Raw genomic sequence first — 23,261 nt, forward strand, 5'->3', positions numbered from 1 at the left:
CTGGGACTGCCATAGTGTTAAGGGTTTAGATGGAGAGGAATTTGTTAAGTGTGTACAAGACAATTTTCTGATTCAGTATGTGGATGTACCTACTAGAGAAGGTGCAAAACTTGACCTACTCTTGGGAAATAAGGCAGGGCAGGTGACTGAGGTGTCAGTGGGGGAGCACTTTTGGGCCAGTGACCATAATTTGATTAGTTTTAAAATAGTGATGGAAAAGGATAGATCAGATCTAAAAGTTGAAGTTCTAAATTGGAGAAAGGCCACTTCTAATGGTGTGAGGCAGAAACTTTCAAAAGCTGATTGGGGGCAGACGTTCACTGGAAAATGGGAAGCCTTCAAAAATGAGATAATGAGAATCTAGAGAAAGTATATTTCTGTCAGGGTGAAAGGAAAGGTGGTAGGTATAGGGAATGCTGGATGACTGAAGAAATTGAGGGTTTGGATAAGAAAAAGGAAGCATGTGCCAGGCATAGACAGGATAGATCGAGTGAATCCTCAGAAAAGTATAAAGGCAGTAGTAGTATTCTTAAGAGGGAAATCAGGAGGGCAAAAAGGGGACATGAGATAGCTTTGGCAAATAGAGTTAAGGAGAGTCCAAAGGGTTTTTACAAATACATTAAGGACGAAAGGGTAACTAGGGAGAGAATAGGGCCCCTCAAAGATCAGCAAGTTGGCCTTTGTGTGGAGCCACAGGAGATGGGGGAGATTCTAAACGAGTATTTTGCATCAGTGTTTACTGTGGAAAAGGACATGGAAGATATAGACTGTAGGGAAATAGATGGTGACATCTTGAAAAATGTCCATATTACAGAGGAGGAAGTGCAGGGTGTCTTGAAACGCATAAAAGTGGATAAATCCCCAGGACCTGATCAGGTGTACCCTAGAACTCTGTGGGAAGCTAGAGAAGTGATTGCTGGGCCACTTACTGAGATATTTGTATCATCGATAGTCACAGGTGAGGTGCCAGAAGACTGGAGGTTGGCTAATATGGTGCTACTGTTTAAGATGGGTGGTAAGGACAAGCCAGGGAACTATAGACTGGTGAGCCTGACGTCGGTGGTGGGCAAGTTGTTGGAGGGAATCCTGAGGAACAGGATGTACATGTAATTGGAAAGGCAAGGACTGATTATGGATAGTCAACATGGTTTTGTGCATGGGAAATCATGTCTCACAAACTTGATTAAGTTTTTTGAAGAAGTAACAAGGAGGATTAATGAGGGCAGAGCAGTTGTTGTGATCTATATGGACTTCAGTAAGGTGTTCGACAAGGTTCCCATGGGAGACTGATTAGCAAGGTTAGATCTCAGGGAATACAGTGAGAACTAGCCATTTGGATACAGAACTGGCTCAAAGGTAGAAGACAGAGGGTGGTGGTGGAGGGTAGTTTTTCAGACTGGAGGCCTGTGACCAATGGAGTGCCACAAGGATCGGTGCTGTGTTCTCTACTTTTCATAATTTATATACATCATTTGGAAGTGAGCATAAGAGTTATAGTTAGTAAGTTTGCAGATGACACCAATATTGGAGGTGTGGTGGACAGCAAAGAATGTTACCTCAGATTACAACAGGATCTGGACCAGATGGGCCAATGGGCTGAGAAGTGGCAGATGGAGTTTAATTTAGATAAATGGGAGGTGCTGCATTTTGGGAAAGCAAATCTAAGCAGGACTTGTACACTTAATGATAAGGTTCTAGAGAGTGCTGCTGAGCAAAGAGACCTTGGAGTGAAGGTTCATAACTCCTTGAAAGTGGAGTCGCAGGTAGATAGGATAGTGAAGAAGGTTCTGGATTAGTGGTGCTGGAAGAGCACAGCAGTTCAGGCAGCATCCAAGGAGCTTCGAAATCGACATTTTGGGCAAAAGCCCTTCATCAGGAAGGTGTTTGGTATGCTTTCCTTTATTGGTCAGAGTATTGAGTACAGGAGTTGGGAGGTCATGTTGTGGCTGTACAGGACATTGGTTAGGCCACTGTTGGAATATTGTAAGCAATTCTGGTCCCCTTCCTATCGGAAGGACATTGTGGAATTTGAAAGGGTTTAGAAAAGATTTACAAGGATGTTGCCAGGGTTGGAGGATTTGAGCTACAGGGAGAGGCTGAACAGGCTGGGGCTGTTTTCCCTGGAGCATCGGAGGCTGAGGGGTGACCTTACAGAGGTTTACAAAATTATGAGGGGCATGGATAGGATAAATAGACAAAGTCTTTTACCTGGGGCCGGGGAGTCCATAACGAGAGGGCATAGGTTTAGGGTGAGAGGGGAAAGATTTAAAAGAGATCAAAGGGGCAAAGTTTTCACACAGAGGGTGGTATGTGTATGGAATGAGCTGCCAGAGGAATGGTGGAGACTGGTACAATTACAATGTAGGCATCTGGATGGGTATATGAATAGGAAGGGTTTGGAGGGATATGGGCCGTGTGCTGGCAGGTGGAACGAGCTCTGGTCAGCATGGACGAGTTGGACCAAAGGGTCTGTTTCTGTGCCATCCATCTCTATGACTCTAGTGTAATAGAGTTAGTTATTACATGAGAATGGCTTTCTTGTAAACCCCTAACCCTCATTTTATTAAACCTTACAGATTTTATTGCATGTGCAATTTTATCTGTGTAAAGCAAAGTTGCCAAAAGCTGTCCATTGCCATTCGTAGAGCTGAATGTTTTTCCATAAGCCTATAAACTGATTAACTAACTCAGAGGATGGGGGTTGGATAGGGTTAGACTAGGCCTCCAGATGCTGACAACCTCTCAGTGTCCCAGAGTGTGTCAGCATCTGCCCAGCCCCCACCTCACACTGAGGGGAAACTCTGAGAAGGCAGATTAGAGCTGAAATGACACAAGCATCCCGGGTTGCAGTTGGAAAATTCCAGCAATAACTTCAAAAATCTGAGTCAAAACCAAAGGAACAACCGCTGCAGCTTTCTTTGCACAGGTTGGTGAACACTTTAGCTTTCTATTCCCCATCCCACCCAAACAAAAGCACTTCTCCAGTGGTCTGAAGGGTAACTGAGCCTTCGGCCTCTCTTTAGTTAAACTTGCCGCCTTCCTAGCCCTTCACGCAGAGACTAAGAGAACGACACAGAGGCAGACACATTGAGACAGACAGAGAGAGAGAGACAGAGAGGCAGACACACTGAGACAGAGAGAGACAGAGACAGAGAGGCAGACACATTGAGACAGAGAGAGAGACGGATAGAGAGGCAGGCACACTGAAACAGAGAGAGAGAGAGATAGTGAGTCAGACACAATGAGACAGAGAGAGAAAGAGACAGACACAGAGGCAGACACACTGAGACATAGAGAGAGAGAGAGAGAGAGAGAGACAGACACACTGAGACAGAGAGAGAAAGAGACAGATACAGAGGCAGACACACTGAGACACAGAGAGAGAGAGAGAGAGAGAGAGACAGAGACAGAGAGGCAGACACATTGAGACAGAGAGAGAGACGGATAGAGAGGAAGGCACACTGAAACAGAGTGAGAGAGAGAGAGAGATAGTGAGTCAGACACACTGAGACAGAGAAAGAGGCAGACACACTGAGACAGAGAAAGAGAGAGAGACACACATACTGAGACAGAGAGAGACAGTCAGAGAGGCAGACACACTGAGACAGAGGGAAAGAGACAGACACAGAGGCAGACACACTGAGACAGAGAGAGAGAGAGACACACACACACACACACTGAGACAGAGAGAGAGAGACAGAGGCAGACAAACTGAGACAGAGAGAGAGGGACAGACAGAGACGCAGACACACTGAGACAGAGAGACAGACAGAGACGCAGACACACTGAGACAGAGAGAGAGAGAGACGGACAGTGGGGCAGACACACTGAGACAGAGAGAGAGAGAGATACTGAGTCAGACACACTGAAACATACAGAGAGTGAGTGAGAGAGACAAACACACAGATCAGAGAGATAGAGAAACAATGAAGTAGACACTTACAGAGAGAGAGTGAGTCAGACACAGTGACAGAGGAAGAGAGACAGTGAATCAGGCACAGTAACACAGAGAGAGAGAGAGACAGTGAGACAGACACACTGAAACAGAGAAAGAGAGACAGTGAGGCAAACACAGTTACAGAGAGGACAGTGAGACAGACACAGTTACAGAGAGAGAGAGACAGTGAGACCGACAGACAGAGAGAGAGAGACAGAGAGAGAGACAGAGAAAGAGAGAGTCAGACACGGTTACAGAGAGACAGTGAGAAAGCCACAGTTACAGAGAGAGAGAGAGAGACAGTGAGACAGACACACTCAGAAAGACAGAGAGAGAGAGAAAGAGAATCAGATAGTTACAGAGAGACAGTGAGGCAGACATACTCAGAGAGAGAGAGAGAGAGAGAGAGTCAGACACAGTTACAGAGAGACAGCCACAGTTACAAAGAGAGAGCGAGAGAGAGACAGTGAGACAGACATACTCAGAAAGAGAGAGAGAGAGACAGAGAGACAGTGAGACAGACACATATAGAGAAGGTCAGAGGTAGACATGCTTAAAGAGAAACAAAAAGAGAGAAAAACACAGTGAAAGAAAGACAGAAAGATAGAAATTTACAGAGACATGGAAAGACAGAAAAACAGAGACATTTATAAAGTAAGAAATGGAAAGACAGATAGACAACGTGCACACAGAGACAGAGAAACAACGTGCACACAGAGACAGAGAGACAACATACAGAGACAGATAGACAACGTACACACAGAGACAGAGATTCAACATACACACAGAGACAGACAACATACAGACAGATAGACAACGTACACACACAGAGAGACAACATACAGAGACAGAGAAAGACAAAAAGACAAACAAACTTAGAGAGAGAGAGACTGAAGTAGAGAGAAAGACAAAGTTACAGACAGAAAGAGGAGAAGACACTTACAGACAGATAGGGTAACACATGCGCAATTACACTGCCAGAGAGAAAGGAAGACAGACACTTACAGAAAAAGAGAGTGAGGGGCACACTTACAGAGAGACAGACAGACACACATATACAGAAACTGATGCTCCCTGGCATGCTGTGTTCTTCCAGCCTCCTGCCCGTCTACACGTATAGAGAAAGTCAGACACACACATACTGAGAGAGAAATGCACACTGACAGGGAGTGATAGAGTCAGACAAGCCAGGACAGAGTCAGACATGACTGAAAGACAAACGGACATAGACAGACAGGGAGACAGGCAGGCTCGCACACACACACGGAAATACCGACCAGTACAAAAGAGACAAGCCGTCGAAGTGCTCGGGCTCCGTTTCCTGGGACATTAAGGACATGATGGACTGCTCGCTGAGAGAGACGCGGCTGGCGATTGAGAATCCTGGTGATTGCCAGAGTTCCCCGATAGTGGGGACAGCACGGGGGGGGGACGGGACGACAGCACCGGGGGGGGGGGGGGGGAGGACAGCAGGAGAGGAAGCGGCGATATGGTGATCACAAGCTGGGAACTTGGCTGCAGATGGACAGGGAGGCGATCAGTCACTGGGCACTGAGTTTGCTGCTTAGTCTCTCTCCACCCCCACCCCCCCCAACCGAGCCCCCACTCTCTGAGGGACACGGGGAGGGGGCTCTCTCTCCACCTCCCCCCCCCCCCCCCCCCCCCGAGTCCCCACTCTCTAAGGGACACAGGGAGGGGGCTCTCTCCCCCCCCCCGAGTCCCCACTCTCTAAGGGACACATGGAGGGGGCTCTCTCTCCCCCAGAGCCCCCACTCTCTAAAGGACACAGGGAGGGGGCTCTCTCTCCCCCACCCCCCGAGTCTCCATTCTCTGAGGGACACAGGGAGGGGGCTCTCTCTCCCCCCCAGAGCCCCCACTCTCTGAGGGACACGGGGAGGAGGCCCTCTCTCCCCCCAGAGCCCCCACTCTCGAAGGGACACAGGGCGGGGGCCCTCTCTCCCCCCAGAGCCCCCATTCTCTGTGGTACATTGGGTGAAACGTAAGACCTTGAGATGACTGGTCAATGTTGGTGGGGGAATGCTGAAAAGATGTTTCCCCTCATGGGAGAGGCTAGCCCAAGGGGCGACAGCTTCAGACTAAGGAATAACCAATTTCGGATGGAGATGAGGAGAATATTTTCTATCAGAGAGTGGAATTCTCATCCCCAGACAGCTGGTCTTTTTATATGTTTTAAGACTGAGGAAAGCAGATACTTGACTGACACAAAGAGTTAAGGGTCAAGAGTGTGGTGCTGTAAAAGCACAACAGGTCAGGCAGCATCTCAGGAGCAGGAGAAACAGCCCTTCATCAGTAAACATCCTCGGATGCGGCCTGACCTGCTGTGCTTTTCCAGCATCACACTCTTGACTCCGATCTCCAGCATCTGCAGTCCTCACTTTCTCCCCAGAGAGTTAAGGATATCGCGGAAAACAAGAGAATGGCGACCAGCTATGCATTGTTGTATTGTGGAACACACTCAAGGGGCCAAATAGCCTACTCCTGTGTGTATATTCATATGAAGAATACAATTATGTACACTGACACTTGAAGATCTCAAAGAGACAGATCCACATTTCTCACAGATACAGAAACAGTCACAGAGAGACAAACAGACAGATAGACGCATAGACACCCTTACCAGTATAACAGGGACAGGCCATCGAAGTGCTCAGGCTCTGCTTCCTGGGACTGTGGCAGTAAAGACATGACGGACTGCCTGCTGAGATACAGATGCTGCCAGACCTGCTGAATGTTTTCTGTATTTATCTGTTCGAATAATGTTGGTTGAGGGATAAGTTCAAATGATAAATATTGGCCTGGGGTCAGATCATGCTGCTTTTATTAGGCTCTGTACCTGAAATTTGAAAGGATTTGAACTGTTTCATATTTAATAATTTGCCAAATCCTTTCCATGAACTCTATATGACTCCAATTGCTGAATCTAATACTTTTCCAGACCCCAGTCTGTCAGTGTAAAGTGAAGGTAATCTCTCATTTGGGTCCTACATAATAAGTGAGTTTCAGCTCACATCAATCAGTTTTGTGGATTAGAAAATAACAATGTGATTTCCACATGGAGCACATACTGGGAAGGCTGTGTGGCTCTGTACACACTCCTGCCGTCCCACCGTACATAGTGAGTGCTTACAATTGTATACAAGCACAGAACGGGACATCCTGAAATGCTCCCCAGCTGATACATTGTGTTTGAGGTGCAATCACTGTCCTGTAAGCAAACAATACATTCTGTGAGAGAACACAATTCAGTCCAGTCTGACACTCTGTGGACAGGGTGTCACTCCGTAACAGCACTTGTACATTTCAAAGTCGTCTGTATTTATTTGTACTGAATGAGCATCTTCAGGAGCTGGTGTTCTTCAGGAAAGATAAGGAGTCTGTTTATATATCTTGTCTCCCTGTATAAACTCGCAGTGAAATCCTCACTATGATTCTAATGACTCGATAACCATCCCTCTTCCTAATGGGAACTCTCTTCAGTCCTTATTGAAAACATGCTTTTGTTTCCTGTGCCTCAATTGCTGCTCTCTGCTTCCAAAATTCTACCATCACTTTCACCGAACTAAGGATGCCCCTGTTGTTTTAACTTTAAATATCTTTAAATGATCTGAAGTGTCACAGCCCGCAGAAGAAAGTGCTTGTGTTCAAATTCCCCATATCCCATGAAAACCTTAAACATCCTGAACAAGACTCAACTCTTCCCACCACCCGCATCGCTGCACTCTGTGAACCCAGGGAAGAAATATCTTATTGAAGCTGCACAACTTTGGCCTTCCAGTGAAAGCACTGAAATGAAAGAACAATCAAAAATATAAGATGCAGAGGGGAAACAGCAGACTTTAAAGAAGAGAGATTTTACACTCCAAAGGCAGGTGGCCTGAAGCAAACATGTCTAGGCCGAACCAGGACAGTAAAACCAATAAAGTACACTGGAAAGACAATAACCATATAAGTCACACACATCTGCACACACAATAGTTGTCTTCTTTTACACATTCTTTTAATCGATTGAAACCTACATCCCCATTCTATGTGCTTCAAGACTTAATGGCAATCCAGGTTTGTTCAATACATTGCATCAGTTGTATGACATTTTACACTCCAAAGGCAGGTGGCCTGAAGCAAACATGTCTAGGCCGAACCAGGACAGTAAAACCAATAAAGTTTTTGCTATAAATTCTGTGTCCTATGATTCTACTTCACTAGCTATCTCAAGAAGGAGCAGCGCTCTGAAAGCTTGTACTTTCAAATAAACCTGTTGGACTATAACCTGGTGTTGTGTGATTTTTAACTTTGTACACCCCAGTCCAAAGTGTCTCCAAATCAGTCAGTTCCAAATCAGTTCCAAAGAACCTTTATTTATACAGCACATTTAAGACAGTCCAAGGATAGCAGAGGTGATGGTACTGGAATATATATCCAGACAGACTCCTGAATGAATGATCCAGAGACATGAGTTTAAATTCCAACGTTGTAGCTCAGACATTAAATAAATAAATATGGAATAATCAACCTCATCTCAATAATGACAACCATTAGGTGTTGTACATGGTCTTGTTCATTCATGGCCTTTAATAAGGGAATCTTCTAACTTTCCCTTATCCCTACCAGATATGACCCTCAAACCACAGTGAAGTGGTTGACTCAGTTGTATTCAAGAACGGGACTCATCGCCACCTTCTCAAGGGCCATTGGGGATGTGCAATAAAAGCAGACCTTGCCGACAACACCCAGACTCTCCCAATGAATTAATCAAACAGGCAACATAGTACTGAATCTCATCAATGACCATGGCAGGGAGTGTAAAGACTGGCTTTGTCCCACTATCAATATAGTCTTTGCTTCATCTCTCATGAAAATCCTGAGGTACAGGAGGAAAGTGATCTCAGCACTCACCTTTCTTGAAGCCTGGCGAGCATCCTCCCCTGGCCAATTAATCCAATGATTCTATGAAAGAAAACAAGTTTGAATGTCTCACAATAGAGTGACACTTAAGCTATCACAAGCAGAATGCAGTCTGGTGCAGGTATTCTGGAATATACCTTTGCACCTTACAATGGACTCTGTATAAACCTGTGCTAAAACTTTCCCTCTGTATGCACTTTCTATCAGCTTTTTCCATTATAAATTCCCATGTCCACCTTTACCGTGGAACATCCATAGACAGTCATACAGCTTGGCGACAGAACATTTGGTGCAATTTATCCATTCTGACCACAGAGTCACAGAGATGTACAGCATGGAAACAGACCCTTCGGTCCAACCCGTCCACACCGACCAGATATCCCAACCCAATCTAGTTCCACCTGCCAGCACCCGGCCCATATCCCTCCAAACCCTTCCTATTCATATACCCATCCAAATGCCTCTTAAATGTTGCAATTGTACCAGCCTCCACCACTTCCTCTGGCAGCTCATTCAAAACATAACTAATTTGCCTGCATTTGGCCCATCTCTCTCTAAACCTTTCCTATTTATGTACCCGTCCGAATGTCTTTTAGATGTTGTGATTGTACCAGCCTCTACCACTTTCTCTGGCAGCTTATTCCATATACACACCACCCTCTGTGTAAAAAGGTTGCCCCTCAGCTCCCTTTTAAATCTTTCCCCTCTCACCTTCAGCTTAGGTTTTTGGAGTTTACAAAGGATTTCCTTCTTTGGAAAAAGACTTTGGCTATTCACTTTATGTATGTCTCTCGTGATTCTGTAAACCTCTATAAGGTCACCCCTTGTCCTGCTGTAATTGCAATTTCTTGCAAGTAGTGGCACTGTAGTACATGTTTTGAAGTAACCTGCCTTCCAGCCAAATGCACTTTCATGCTTCTCTAAATTGCTGCAAATCTTTTCTCTATAAATAACACAATATAACTCCAAAGTATAATTTTAGAGAGGACAGTGTTGACTAATTTCCTCTCAGTTAGTTTAGGTATTGTGAGGTGACAAAGAACTAAGGTCCATCTAGTTCATCCTTTACCATTCTGCAGTGACGTCAGACAATACTGGGGATTAAATCTCCAGCCTCAGATCGTGCTTTGGCCAAGGTCCACACTTCAATTGGTGTAGTGTGAGAAAGGATTTCTCGAAGAAAGCAAAGTGAACAGCCATTGTAGAAGGCTGAAAAGAGGAGTCGAGAGAAAGATAGAGTAGTGGTTTAGGTGACAGAAAGTTTTCATTTTAACAGCTTGTGCATGTTATAGGGAAGTGAAGGCAAAGAGAGATAGTTCAGATCAGAGGAAACATGCCAAAATATGAATGATGATTTATTGTCATGTGTGCTCTACAATTGTCATCATTGATTTTAAGAATAAAAAGATAAAGTTGAAAGAACACCATCACATGTTAACAACAATCTTATTTGGGGTGCACTTAAAATAATAACATGCTCCAAGTCACTTCATAGAAATGAATCAGATTAAAATTGACACTGAGCCATCAAAAGGAGATATGGGGAAAGTTTGGTCAAATGAGGGATTAAAACAAAGACTTTGTGTTATCCTGTGTGTGATATATTCTATCCAGTGTGTAACACACTTCTGTCCTGTGTGTGATAGTCTATCCTTCACAACACGGGTGGTACAGTGGTTAGCACTGCTGCCTCACAGCACCAGGGTCCCAAGTTCAATCCCCAGCCTTGGATGACTGTCTGAGTGGAGTTTGCACATTCGCCCTGTGTCTGCGTGGGTTTCCTCCCACAATCCAAAGATGCACAGGTCAGGTGAATTAGCCACTTTAAATTGTCCATAGTGCCCAACAGTGCTAGGTGCATTAGTCAGAGGGAAATGGGTCTGGGTGGGTTACTCTTTGGAGGGTTAGTGTGGACTTGTTGGGCCAAAGGGCCTGTTTCTGCACTGTAGGGAATCTAATCTAAATGTTTTATACCAAATTGTTCACGACAACATAACTTTGGTGGGAAGATAAAGGCTAGGTTAGCTTCTGAGTATTAAGTTAGTACTGTGTAAATATATGGACAGTTCTTTATGCTGCTACAAGGCCTGGGAAATCCTACAGCACAGTGTGGGTTATATTGGAGCAGTACACCAGAGAAAACCAGTTTAAATCCAAACACAGTTCAATTAATTATCTAAATTTAGTAAAACAAACGCAGGAAATAAAATGACAGTCTCCATAAAGGTGATGACAAAGCTGTTGGATCATAGCAAAAACTCAATTAGTTCACGTGGGAACGAAATCCATTATCCTAAATCAATCTGGTCCTATATATGACTCCAGTCCCTCACCAAACTGATTGACACAGAACTGCTCTCAGGCATGGTGAGGCAGTGGGGGATCTGATTAATCCCAGATGGGCAAGGGGAGATTCGACAAGTTCCTGTTGGGCAATGAGTGACCTAGAAGGTCCCAGTGGGACAATGAGGGGTCCAGGTGGTGCCTGTTGGGGAATGAGAGATCCATCAGGTCCCAGTTGGGCGATGAGTAATCCAGCAGGTTCCAGTTGGGCAATGAGGGAACCAGGAGGTTGCTGTTGGGCAATGCAGACAGACCCTGTGAAGGTAATGAAGGATCCAAAAGGTCTAACTTGGACAATCAGAGATCCAAAAGGTTCCAGTTGGTTAATGAGGGATTCAGTAGGTCCCTGCTGGGGCATGAGTGATCCTGCATGTCCCCGTTGGACAATGAGTGATCCAGGAGGTCCCTGTTGGGGAATGAGTGATCCAGGAGGTCCCTGTTGGGAAATGAGTGATCCAGCACGTCCTTGTTGGGCAATGAGTGATCCAGGAGGTCCCTGTTGGGCAATACGGGATCCAGGAGGTCCCTGTTGGACAATGAGTGATCCAGGAGGCCCCTGTTGGACAATGAGTGACCCAGGAGGTCCCTGTTGGGGAATGAGTGATCCAGGAGGTCCCTGTTGGGGAATGAGTGATCCAGGAGGCCCCTGTTGGACAATGAGTGATCCAGGAGGTCCCTGTTGGGGAATGAGTGATCCAGGAGGTCCCTGTTGGGGAATGAGTGATCCAGGAGGCCCCTGTTGGACAATGAGTGATCCAGGAGGCCCCTGTTGGGGAATGAGTGATCCAGGAGGTCCCTGTTGGACAATGAGTGATCCAGGAGGCCCCTGTTGGACAATGAGTGATCCAGGAGGCCCCTGTTGGACAATGAGTGATCCAGGAGGTCCCTGTTGGGGAATGAGTGATCCAGGAGGCCCCTGTTGGACAATGAGTGATCCAGGAGGTCCCTGTTGGGGAATGAGTGATCCAGGAGGTCCCTGTTGGGGAATGAGTGATCCAGGAGGCCCCTGTTGGGGAATGAGTGATCCAGGAGGTCCCTGTTGGGGAATGAGTGATCCAGGAGGTCCCTGTTGGACAATGAGTGATCCAGGAGGTCCCTGTTGGGGAATGAGTGATCCAGGAGGCCCCTGTTGGGGAATGAGTGATCCAGGAGGTACCTGTTGGGGAATGAGTGATCCAGGAGGCCCCTGTTGGGGAATGAGTGATCCAGGAGGTCCCTGTTGGGGAATGAGTGATCCAGGAGGTCCCTGTTGGACAATGAGTGATCCAGGAGGCCCCTGTTGGACAATGAGTGATCCAGGAGGTCCCTGTTGGACAATGAGTGATCCAGGAGGCCCCTGTTGGGGAATGAGTGATCCAGGAGGTCTCTGTTGGACAATGAGTGATCCAGGAGGTCCCTGTTGGACAATGAGTGATCCAGGAGGTCCCTGTTGGACAATGAGTGATCCAGGAGGTCCCTGTTGGGGAATGAGTGATCCAGGAGGTCCCTGTTGGACAATGAGTGATCCAGGAGGTCCCTGTTGGGGAATGAGTGATCCAGGAGGCCCCTGTTGGGGAATGAGTGATCCAGGAGGTACCTGTTGGGGAATGAGTGATCCAGGAGGCCCCTGTTGGGGAATGAGTGATCCAGGAGGTCCCTGTTGGGGAATGAGTGATCCAGGAGGTCCCTGTTGGGGAATGAGTGATCCAGGAGGTCCCTGTTGGGGAATGAGTGATCCAGGAGGCCCCTGTTGGACAATGAGTGATCCAGGAGGTCCCTGTTGGACAATGAGTGATCCAGGAGGTCCCTGTTGGACAATGAGTGATCCAGGAGGCCCCTGTTGGGGAATGAGTGATCCAGGAGGTCTCTGTTGGACAATGAGTGATCCAGGAGGCCCCTGTTGGACAATGAGTGATCCAGGAGGTCCCTGTTGGACAATGAGTGATCCAGGAGGTCCCTGTTGGGGAATGAGTGATCCAGGAGGCCCCTGTTGGGGAATGAGTGATCCAGGAGGTACCTGTTGGGGAATGAGTGATCCAGGAGGCCCCTGTTGGGGAATGAGTGATCCAGGAGGTCCCTGTTGGGGAATGAGTGATCCAGGAGGTCCCTGTTGGGGAATGAGTGATCCAGGAGGTCCCTGTTGGGGAATGAGTGATCCAGGAGGCCCCTGTTGGACAATGAGTGATCCAGGAGGTCCCTGTTGGACAATGAGTGATCCAGGAGGTCCCTGTTGGACAATGAGTGATCCAGGAGGCCCCTGTTGGGGAATGAGTGATCCAGGAGGTCTCTGTTGGACAATGAGTGATCCAGGAGGCCCCTGTTGGACAATGAGTGATCCAGGAGGTCCCTGTTGGACAATGAGTGATCCAGGAGGTCCCTGTTGGGGAATGAGTGATCCAGGAGGCCCCTGTTGGGGAATTAGTGATCCAGGAGGTCTCTGTTGGACAATGAGTGATCCAGGAGGTCCCTGTTGGACAATGAGTGATCCAGGAGGTCCCTGTTGGGGAATGAGTGATCCAGGAGGCCCCTGTTGGGGAATGAGTGATCCAGGAGGTCCCTGTTGGGGAATGAGGGATCCCGAAGATTCCAGTTGGTCAATGAAGGGATCCAATAGGCGCCAGTGACCAATGAGAGATACATTAAGACCTCGGAATTTGAGGAATCCAGCAGGACCATCTCACCCTCCCTCAGGAGGTTTCACCATGCTCCATATCTCCCTCGTGTCACTTTAACACCATTTCCTGTCAGCTTTTGGTTCATGGCCCACCTGCGGCCTGTCACTGGGCTCCGGGCCTGCAGCCTCGGGCTCTGGTAGTTGCCGCTCCCCGTCGCCGAGACCCCGGTCGGGCGCCGCCAGCGCGCATGCGCAGACCCGGAGGCCTCTGGGTAATGTAGTCCCTGAGCCGGTCACGACAGAGTGCATGCGCAAAACTGCTCTACGAAAGGGACAGCAGAGGTCGATGGGCAGAATGGGGCTTGGCTGATCAGCAATCAGCATCCACCACCCTCTCAATAAATACCACATTTTAAAAACATTTCTCTTACACAAGTATTAATATTGACATTGGAAATTATACAAGAGACTGCAATTCAATTTTATTCCAATTTCAATTTCTAGTTTATTTCAAAAACATTTGAGCTATTAGTTAATTTTATTTAACCAAACATTTCAGCATGCAGTTCGTACTTAAGAGCGTCCCCCCATCCTTTGCGTGATATATCCCGTTTATTCCTCTTACTTTACCAAAATAACTTTTCCCAGTATACCATTAAGAGAAATAATTTGTAGCTAAAAAACAATTTTTCACAATCACAAAACATCTTAAGGCACCTTTACAGCAGGTGTAACATGGTTTAATGCTGCGTGCTCTGTTGTAAGAAATGCAGCAACCAATTTACACACATCTGACAAATAACAATATGGTCATGACAGAGTGATCTGCTTTGCTGATGTTCATTGTGAGATTAATCTCTGTCAGGACACTGGGAGAAACACTTCACTCTTCTTGAAATAGTACGATGCGATTTATTTCACATCCACCCGGGAGAAGGAAGCTTATCCAAATTATGTGGAGAAAGTGAGGTCTGCAGATGCTGGAGATCAGAGCTGGAAATGTGTTGCTGGAACAGCGCAGCAGGTCAGGCAGCATCCAGGGAACAGGAGAATCGACGTTTCGGGCATAAGCCCTTCTTCAGGAAGGGCTTATGCCCGAAACGTCGATTCTCCTGTTCCCTGGATGCTGCCTGACCTGCTGCGCTTTTCCAGCAACACATTTCCAGCCCTATCCAAATTATGTCACTTCCAAAAGTACACACTCCCTCAGTACTGTACCACACTGTCAGCCCAGATTATACGTTAATAGCAAAGGAATTGGATTTGAGCTCCTCACTCAAGGAAGCATTCAACCACTATTATGTGTATCAGGAACATCGTAACAAGAAGTGACCAGTCAGTTGTCATTAACAGAAGAGAACTCCAACCTATGCCCCACTTCGGTGCTGAATTATTTCCTAATTTCACTGAACTGCAGTGGTTACTCAACGTGGCATTTTATAAGTTCCTACTTTGGAAATAAAACCAGCCTGACTCCAGGTTGAGTCACAAGCAGATTCAAAACAAAGCCTAAAATACGTTGTCTGACCTGAGATATCACCTTTATACTGATGAAACCTGAAGTTATCTTGGGGCAGTGACTTAAAATAAATTTTGGGATTTACATATTAATCAATCGAAACCTGCATCTTTGTTCTAACTGATTAAAGACCTAACACCCATCTAGGTCTGTTCAATATATTTGCATAAATTGTATAACCCTTTGATCTTTTACTTATAAATTCTGTGCCCAATGTATTCCCTCTTACTAGCTGCCTGAGGAAAGAATGAGACTCCAAAAGCTAGTGCCTCCACATAAAATGTTGGACTATAACGCGGTGATGTATGATTTTTAAACTTTGTACACCCCAGTCCAACAACGGCACCGATACATTGTGGTTCAAGACAGTAGCTCATCACCACCTTCTCAAGGGCAACTAGGGACTAGCGATAAATGCTGGACTTGTCAGCAATGCCCACATGCCCTGAATTAATAAAACTACTGAAGGGTCTGGCTCTAATTGTTAGATGATGCCACTTACGCATAAACTCCCCAATTAGCAGAAATAGTTTATCTATTATCTATTTATCAGATCCACCCCCTTAATATCTTGAAAGCTCTGTGGGAAGATGGTAGTGTGGAAGAATATCACAGATTAGTAATCCAGAGCCCAGGCTAATATTCTAGGGGTTGTTGGTTAAAGTCCCACCATGGCAAGTGGTAAAAATGAATTCAACCTAAAAACAATAAAAATAATTAGTGTAATGGCAACAATTCTCATTTGTTGTTAATAATCCATCTGCTTCACTGCTGTGCCTTCGGGAGGGAAATCTGTCATCCTTACCCAGTCTGACCTACATGTGACTCCAGACCAATAGCAAGCTGATTGATTCTTAACTGACCTGTGAAATGGCCTAGACAGCCAATCAGTCCAAGGGCAACTAGGGACAGCAAACAATTTTCAGTGTTGCAACTAACACCATGGAAAAATCATTCCTTGGGCTTCAAGAAAACACAACCTGCATTTGTGTCATCACTCTCTAACCTCTGGAATTTTGGTGTCGTTCTGGTAAATTCCTCCATAGCCAATACTTTATTATTAAGTGGTTGCAGCACTCATGTGTTTGTAAGAGTTCAGTTGAAGCTCCAGTATCCTTATTCCCTTGGAGAAAGACCACCAGTTTCCCCTTTTAGGAAGTACCCTATTCAGTGTTGTATACTTTCCAGGACGAAAGCAGATGACGTCACTTTTACCAACATTAAATACATTTGACAGAGTTTTGTTCTTTCATTTGAACAATATCTCAAAATAAGTTTGTTTTAATTAATTCATGGAGTATGGATGTTGCTGCCTATCTCTTATTACCCAGATGGCAGGTAGGAGTCAACCACATTGCTCTGTATCTGGAATCACATGCTGGCCAGGCTAAGTAAGGACAGCAGATTTTCCTTCCCTAATGGACATTTGTGAACAAGATGGGTTTTTCCAACAATTAACAATGGTTTCAGAGTTAAACTCTTAATCCCGGATGTTTCCAATTCCACCATCTGCTTTGGTGGGATTTGAACGTGAGCCCTCAGAACATTACCTGAGCCTGGATTAATAGGCCAGCGTTAATACCACTAGGCTGTCACCTCCCCAACTACAGATCATTCTGCTATCATGCACATGTTGTCAATGCAAATTGGCTCTGATGTGATTAATGAATTGTGAATGTTGTGTGGACAAAGCAAACTTTCTACTGAATGGATAGAGTGGTTTTCTTAAAGGACTTCTACAGCACGATTTTCCATAATGATCTTCTACAGCGTGATTTTCTATAGCATGAGGTTACAGAGGAACACAACAGTCGCATTACAGCAGAAGACTTGTATCTTGCTTTTTGGAACAGTGCTGCCTCACTGATTGGCCAGGAACTGGGTGGGCGGCCTGCTGACAGGCAATTTGATGTTGATGCCAGGTTTACTGAGTGAGAATGACTGTCTGCTCCTGAGGCGCTGAGCACAACTGGAAGGCAGCTGGCCCCAGACCAGCTGGGGATATCCAACAAACTGCAGAACCGAATCAAGCCCTGAGCTCTCTCCATCGGAGATACCCAGACCCTCAGAGTCAGCTGGCTCAACTATCAGCAGAGGCTTCAAAGCAAACACACAACCAAAAGCTGAGTCAGAACATCAAGTACAACAGGCTATTCGTACATTCACTGTTACAAAAATTACAATCCTTTCAAAACATTATCTTAAAAATTTCAAATCACCACTGCACTTTCTTTCACATATAACTCCCGAGGTTAACCAGGAACCATAATAAAACTACTTCATGAATTGCAAAGCACTGTAGGATGTTCTAATGTCACAAAAGGCAATTTGTAAATATAGCCGTATATAATTAAATATTGAAATGATCTGGCACTACCTTCATGTTGTGGACTGTGTGGGACCATACCCCAGTGAGAGTCAGTGTGTGTGGGACCATACCCCAGTGAGAGTCAGTGTGTGTGGGACTGTACCCCAGTGAGAGTCAGTGTGTGTGGGGGACTGTACCCCAGTGAGAGTCAGTGTGTGTGGGACCGTACCCCAGTGAGAGTCAGTGTGTGTGGGACCGTACCCCAGTGAGAGTCAGTGTGTGTGGGACTGTACCCCAGTGAGAGTCAGTGTGTGTGGGACTGTACCCCAGTGAGAGTCAGTGTGTGTGGGACTGTACCCCAGTGAGAGTCAGTGTGTGTGGGACTGTACCCCAGTGAGAGTCAGTGTGTGTGGGACTGTACCCCAGTGAGAGTCAGTGTGTGTGGGACTGTACCCCAGTGAGAGTCAGTGTGTGTGGGACTGTACCCCAGTGAGAGTCAGTGTGTGAGGGACTGTACCCCAGTGAGAGTCAGTGTGTGTGGGACCATACCCCAGTGAGAGTCAGTGTGTGTGGGACCATACCCCAGTGAGAGTCAGTGTGTGTGGGACTGTACCCCAGTGAGAGTCAGTGTGTGTGGGACCATATCCCAGTGAGAGTCAGTGTGTGTGGGACCATATCCCAGTGAGAGTCAGTGTGTGTGGGGGACTGTACCACAGTGAGAGTCAGTGTGTGTGGGGGACTGTACCACAGTGAGAGTCAGTGTGTGTGGGGGACTGTACCACAGTGAGAGTCAGTGTGTGTGTGGGACCATACCCCAGTGAGAGTCAGTGTGTGTGGGACTGTACCCCAGTGAGAGTCAGTGTGTGTGGGACCATACCCCAGTGAGAGTCAGTGTGTGTGGGACCATACCCCAGTGAGAGTCAGTGTGTGTGGGACTGTACCCCAGTGAGAGTCAGTGTGTGTGGGGGACTGTACCACAGTGAGAGTCAGTGTGTGTGGGACCATACCCCAGTGAGAGTCAGTGTGTGTGGGACTGTACCCCAGTGAGAGTCAGTGTGTGTGGGACCATATCCCAGTGAGAGTCAGTGTGTGTGGGACCATATCCCAGTGAGAGTCAGTGTGTGTGGGACTGTACCCCAGTGAGAGTCAGTGTGTGTGGGACTGTACCCCAGTGAGAGTCAGTGTGTGTGGGACTGTACCCCAGTGAGAGTCAGTGTGTGTGGGACTGTACCCCAGTGAGAGTCAGTGTGTGTGGGACTGTACCCCAGTGAGAGTCAGTGTGTGTGGGACTGTACCCCAGTGAGAGTCAGTGTGTGAGGGACTGTACCCCAGTGAGAGTCAGTGTGTGTGGGACCATACCCCAGTGAGAGTCAGTGTGTGTGGGACCATACCCCAGTGAGAGTCAGTGTGTGTGGGACTGTACCCCAGTGAGAGTCAGTGTGTGTGGGACCATATCCCAGTGAGAGTCAGTGTGTGTGGGACCATATCCCAGTGAGAGTCAGTGTGTGTGGGGGACTGTACCACAGTGAGAGTCAGTGTGTGTGGGGGACTGTACCACAGTGAGAGTCAGTGTGTGTGGGGGACTGTACCACAGTGAGAGTCAGTGTGTGTGTGGGACCATACCCCAGTGAGAGTCAGTGTGTGTGGGACTGTACCCCAGTGAGAGTCAGTGTGTGTGGGACCATACCCCAGTGAGAGTCAGTGTGTGTGGGACCATACCCCAGTGAGAGTCAGTGTGTGTGGGACTGTACCCCAGTGAGAGTCAGTGTGTGTGGGGGACTGTACCACAGTGAGAGTCAGTGTGTGTGGGACTGTACCTCAGTGAGAGTCAGTGTGTGTGGGACTGTACCCCAGTGAGAGTCAGTGTGTGTGGGACCATACCCCAGTGAGAGTCAGGGTTCATGGGAAAAACCCCAGTGAGAGTCAGTGTGTGTGGGACTGTACCCTAGTGAGTGTCAGTGTGTGTGGGACTGTACCCCAGTGAGAGTCATGTGTGTGGGACTGTACCCCAGTGAGTGTCAGTGTGTGTGGGACTGTACCCCAGTGAGAGTCAGTGTGTGTGGGACTGTACCCCAGTGAGAGTCAGTGTGTGTGGGGGACTGTACCACAGTGAGAGTCAGTGTGTGTGGGACTGTACCCCAGTGAGAGTCAGCGTGTGTGGGACTGTACCCCAGTGAGAGTCAGAGTGTGTGGGACTGTACCACAGTGAGAGTCAGAGTGTGTGGGACTGTACCCCAGTGAGAGTCAGTGTGTGTGGGACTGTACCCCAGTGAGAGTCAGTGTGTGTGGGACTGTACCCCAGTGAGAGTCAGTGTGTGTGGGACTGTACCCCAGTGAGAGTCAGTGTGTGTGGGACTATACCCCAGTGAGAGTCAGTGTGTGAGGGACTGTACCACAGTGAGAGTCAGTGTGGGGACTGTACCACAGTGAGAGTCAGTGTGTGTGGGACTGTACCCCAGTGAGAGTCAGTGTGTGAGGGACTGTACCCCAGTGAGAGTCAGTGTGTGTGGGACCATACCCCAGTGAGAGTCAGTGTGTGTGGGACCATACCCCAGTGAGAGTCAGTGTGTGAGGGACTGTACCACAGTGAGAGTCAGTGTGGGGACTGTACCACAGAGAGTCAGTGTGTGTGGGACTGTACCACAGAGAGTCAGTGTGTGGGGACTGTACCACAGTGAGAGTCAGTGGTGGGAGTGGAAGCCTGGAAGTAAATCCCTGAAGTAGCAAGGAGAGATTGATTTGGTCTGGAATGTCAGTAACTTTGATCTCATCCCTGACAGAAATTAGGTGTTGTGACTATCAGACTTTCAGTTGTGAATTGAAAATATCTTTTCCTAATTTTCTCAGGCCATAACATCCTCTTGGACAGTTTTCCCATGCCTCCTAACTCCTGTCTGTCACTGCTATCTTCCTCTTTTCCCGTTGGGTCCCTTATTTTACCCTAAACGACAGAGACAAATGTTAATTTTTTTTTTAAGGTGTCAGGGATGGAATAACTGTGCCTCAGGCTGAAGAAATTAAAACACGAGGTTTCTTGTTTTGTTGTGAAGAGGGAGCATTGACAATGGGACGAGAGACATGGAGGAGACATGACACATTATTGTGAATCTGGATGTTCAATGTGAGGCTGCTCCTTCTTTCCTGAAGAGCTCATTGATGTGTTAGATCTCAGGCTGTTGTTAGTATCAATGGCGGGTGTTCACAAAGTTTCAGTCTGGTCGTGTGTATGGATCCACAGTCTCTCGGTGAACGGTGTTTAATTCATGACAGTGACCATCTGAAGCTCATCCTCCGGGTAAAGCTGTCCCCAGTTTACTCAAATGGCCTTTGGATCCAACTCAAACACAATCTCCGTTACCTGTTCAAAGGATAAAACAACATGAATTCATTAATTCTTCTCTTTCCTGGTACATCCATTATTCTGCCCAACGCATCACTATCCCTGCACTGGCCCACTGACAGCCAGGACAGAACAAACAAAACAGGAGCAGCAACAGGCCATTCGGCCCCTCGAGCCCACTCTGCCATTCAATAAGACTATGCCTGATTTGTTTGCATTGTGACCTACCTACCTCCCAATAACCTCAGTGGCCCTGCCCAATAAGAACCTACTCATGCCTGTCTTATAAGTATTCAATGACCCCACTTCCACCCCCTGTCTGAGTCAAAGAGTTCCAAAATCTCACCACCCTTGAAGCGAAAGAAAATACGCATATCAGTCCACAAAAGGCGCCCCCGTGAATTTGGGCTTGCTAAATCTGAACTGACCCACAGGAGGAAACATCTTTCCTTGCCCAGCTTTCCAAGACCATTCCCAACCTGATACACTTCAATCAGTTCATCCCTCACCCGAGTAAACTCCAGTGGGAACACAGCCAGCTACATAACTGATCAATAACCCACTCACCCACAAAAGCAGTGACAAAGGTGCCAGTCATTCAGCCGTTCTGTTAGAGAGAATCCTCGCCTTGTTTAAAGCAACATCCAGATCCTCATAAATCGCCCTACAATCAAAGATATTCCACAACATTAACTGGCAACAACAGATACCAGGGAGTTAGTTATAGACTGGAATCTAATTGAAGAGTTCAGTGGGGTTTATATATGAAATAAAGGAAAAGAAGGAGCAAGTTACAGACTGGTAGGTGATTGAGGGGTTTGGGGTGGTTTATATACAGATTAACAGATACCTGGGAGTGAGTTACAGACTGAAATTTAATTGTGGGGCATGTTCAGCTGGGGGTGACTTATATATATAGAATAACACATGCCCATGTGTTACAAATTGGAATATAATCAATGAGTTTGGATTTGGACAACTGCACTATCAGAGGGTCAGTGCTGAGGGAGTGCGGCACTGTCGGAGGGTCAGTGCTGAGGGAGTGCCGCACTGTCGGGGGGTCAGTGCTGAGGGAGTGCCGCACTGTCGGAGGGTCAGTGCTGAGGGAGTGCCGCACTGTCGGAGGGTCAGTGCTGAGGGAGTGCCGCACTGTCGGAGGGTCAGTGCTGAGGGAGTGCCGCACTGTCGGAGGGTCAGTGCTGAGGGAGTGCGGCACTGTCGGAGGGTCAGTGCTGAGGGAGTGCCGTGCTGTCGGAGGGTCCGTGCTGAGGGAGTGCCGCACTGTCGGAGGGTCAGTGCTGAGGGAGTGTCGCACTGTCAGAGGGTCAGTGCTGAGGGAGTGTCGCACTGTCAGAGGATCAGTGCTGAGGGAGTGTCGCACTGTCAGAGGGTCAGTGCTGAGGGAGTGCCGCACTGTTGGAGGGTCAGTGCTGAGGGAGTGCAGCACTGTTGGAGGGTCAGTTCTGAGGGAGTGCGGCACTGTCGGAGGATCAGTGTTGAGGGAGTGCCGCTCTGTCGGAGGGTCAGTGTTGAGGGAGTGCTGCACTGTCGGAGGGTCAGTGCTGAGGGAGTGCCGCACTGTCGGAGGGTCAGTGTTGAGGGAGTGCCGCACTGTCGGAGGGTCAGTGCTGAGGGAGTGCCGCACTGTCGGAGGGTCAGTGCTGAGGGAGTGCCGCACTCATGGAGGCCTGTCTTTCAAACGAGATGTTAATTATTTAACTCAGACTATTTGGACATGTTAGGTCACACCTCTGGACAGTTGGGACATGAACCCAAATTTTCTAGTTGAGAGGAAGTTACACTACTACTCTGCTGCAAAACCCTCTTTAAACCCTCCTGCACCTCGTGTTTCCATCCAAGAAATTAACCTGAGTGAGTCTGCCTAGCTTCTCAGATCTTACGAGGCCAGGTATTTTCAGAGCCATGTGGTCGGAGTATCTCATGGTCCTGAGCTCAATTGACTCATGTGGTCCACTCAGTTGGATCAGCTCCTTTATCCAGGAGTTTAGGCTGTTAGCGCCCTCTCTTGTGAACAGTTCCTGCTTTGCCAGTGCCACTCCCTCTACCTCTAACTGAGGAGTAACTATATCACAGACTTACTCTGTGTTGCAGTTGGTGTTGCTTAGTGGGTCAAATTCCAAACTGATCGGATCGGCCTTCCCATTCTTCATGTCTCCCGACTGGCTCGGGCCTGGAACAGAAAGGAGGAGCTCAAACAGAACTGAATGGCTCAGTGATGGCAGCAAGTGGGGAAAGGGGGAAAGGGGTGAGGGAAGAGGGGAAGCGGGCAGAGGGAAA

The 23,261-nt window shown here is 47.5% G+C and overlaps 2 protein-coding genes across 5 annotated transcripts in view; both read right to left on the reverse strand.

Moving 5' to 3' along the window:
- The window catches only part of stxbp4 (syntaxin binding protein 4), a 360,632-nt gene extending 346,594 nt beyond the window's left edge, over positions 1-14,038 (reverse strand). Inside the window, exons 1-3 of one of the 3 annotated variants that reach the window (XM_088000768.1) lie at positions 13,950-14,018; positions 8,852-8,902; positions 6,576-6,791 (exon numbers count right to left, since the gene is read on the reverse strand). In XM_088000768.1, the coding sequence (XP_087856894.1) occupies positions 6,576-6,643 (68 nt within the window). In that variant the 5' untranslated portion in view covers positions 6,644-6,791; positions 8,852-8,902; positions 13,950-14,018. Of the gene's footprint in view, positions 1-5,214; positions 5,298-6,575; positions 6,792-8,851; positions 8,903-13,949 lie in introns of those variants that run through there. The other 2 variants (XM_088000770.1, XM_088000769.1) reach the window with 2 other exon arrangements.
- Positions 14,039-20,274: 6,236 nt separating this feature from the next.
- The window catches only part of LOC122547650 (TOM1-like protein 1), a 113,712-nt gene continuing 110,725 nt past the window's right edge, over positions 20,275-23,261 (reverse strand). For both annotated transcript variants that reach the window (XM_088000830.1, XM_088000829.1), the window contains 3 exons: positions 23,064-23,154; positions 21,531-21,627; positions 20,275-20,981 (listed from right to left, as the gene is read on the reverse strand). In XM_088000830.1, the coding sequence (XP_087856956.1) occupies positions 21,558-21,627; positions 23,064-23,154 (161 nt within the window). In that variant the 3' untranslated portion in view covers positions 20,275-20,981; positions 21,531-21,557. The remainder of the gene's footprint in view (positions 20,982-21,530; positions 21,628-23,063; positions 23,155-23,261) is intronic.

This window comes from Chiloscyllium plagiosum, unplaced genomic scaffold, assembly GCF_037043375.1.
Source record: "Chiloscyllium plagiosum isolate Xiang-an unplaced genomic scaffold, Cpla_swu_hap1 HiC_scaffold_25, whole genome shotgun sequence".
In the NCBI taxonomy this organism is placed as follows: domain Eukaryota; kingdom Metazoa; phylum Chordata; class Chondrichthyes; order Orectolobiformes; family Hemiscylliidae; genus Chiloscyllium; species Chiloscyllium plagiosum.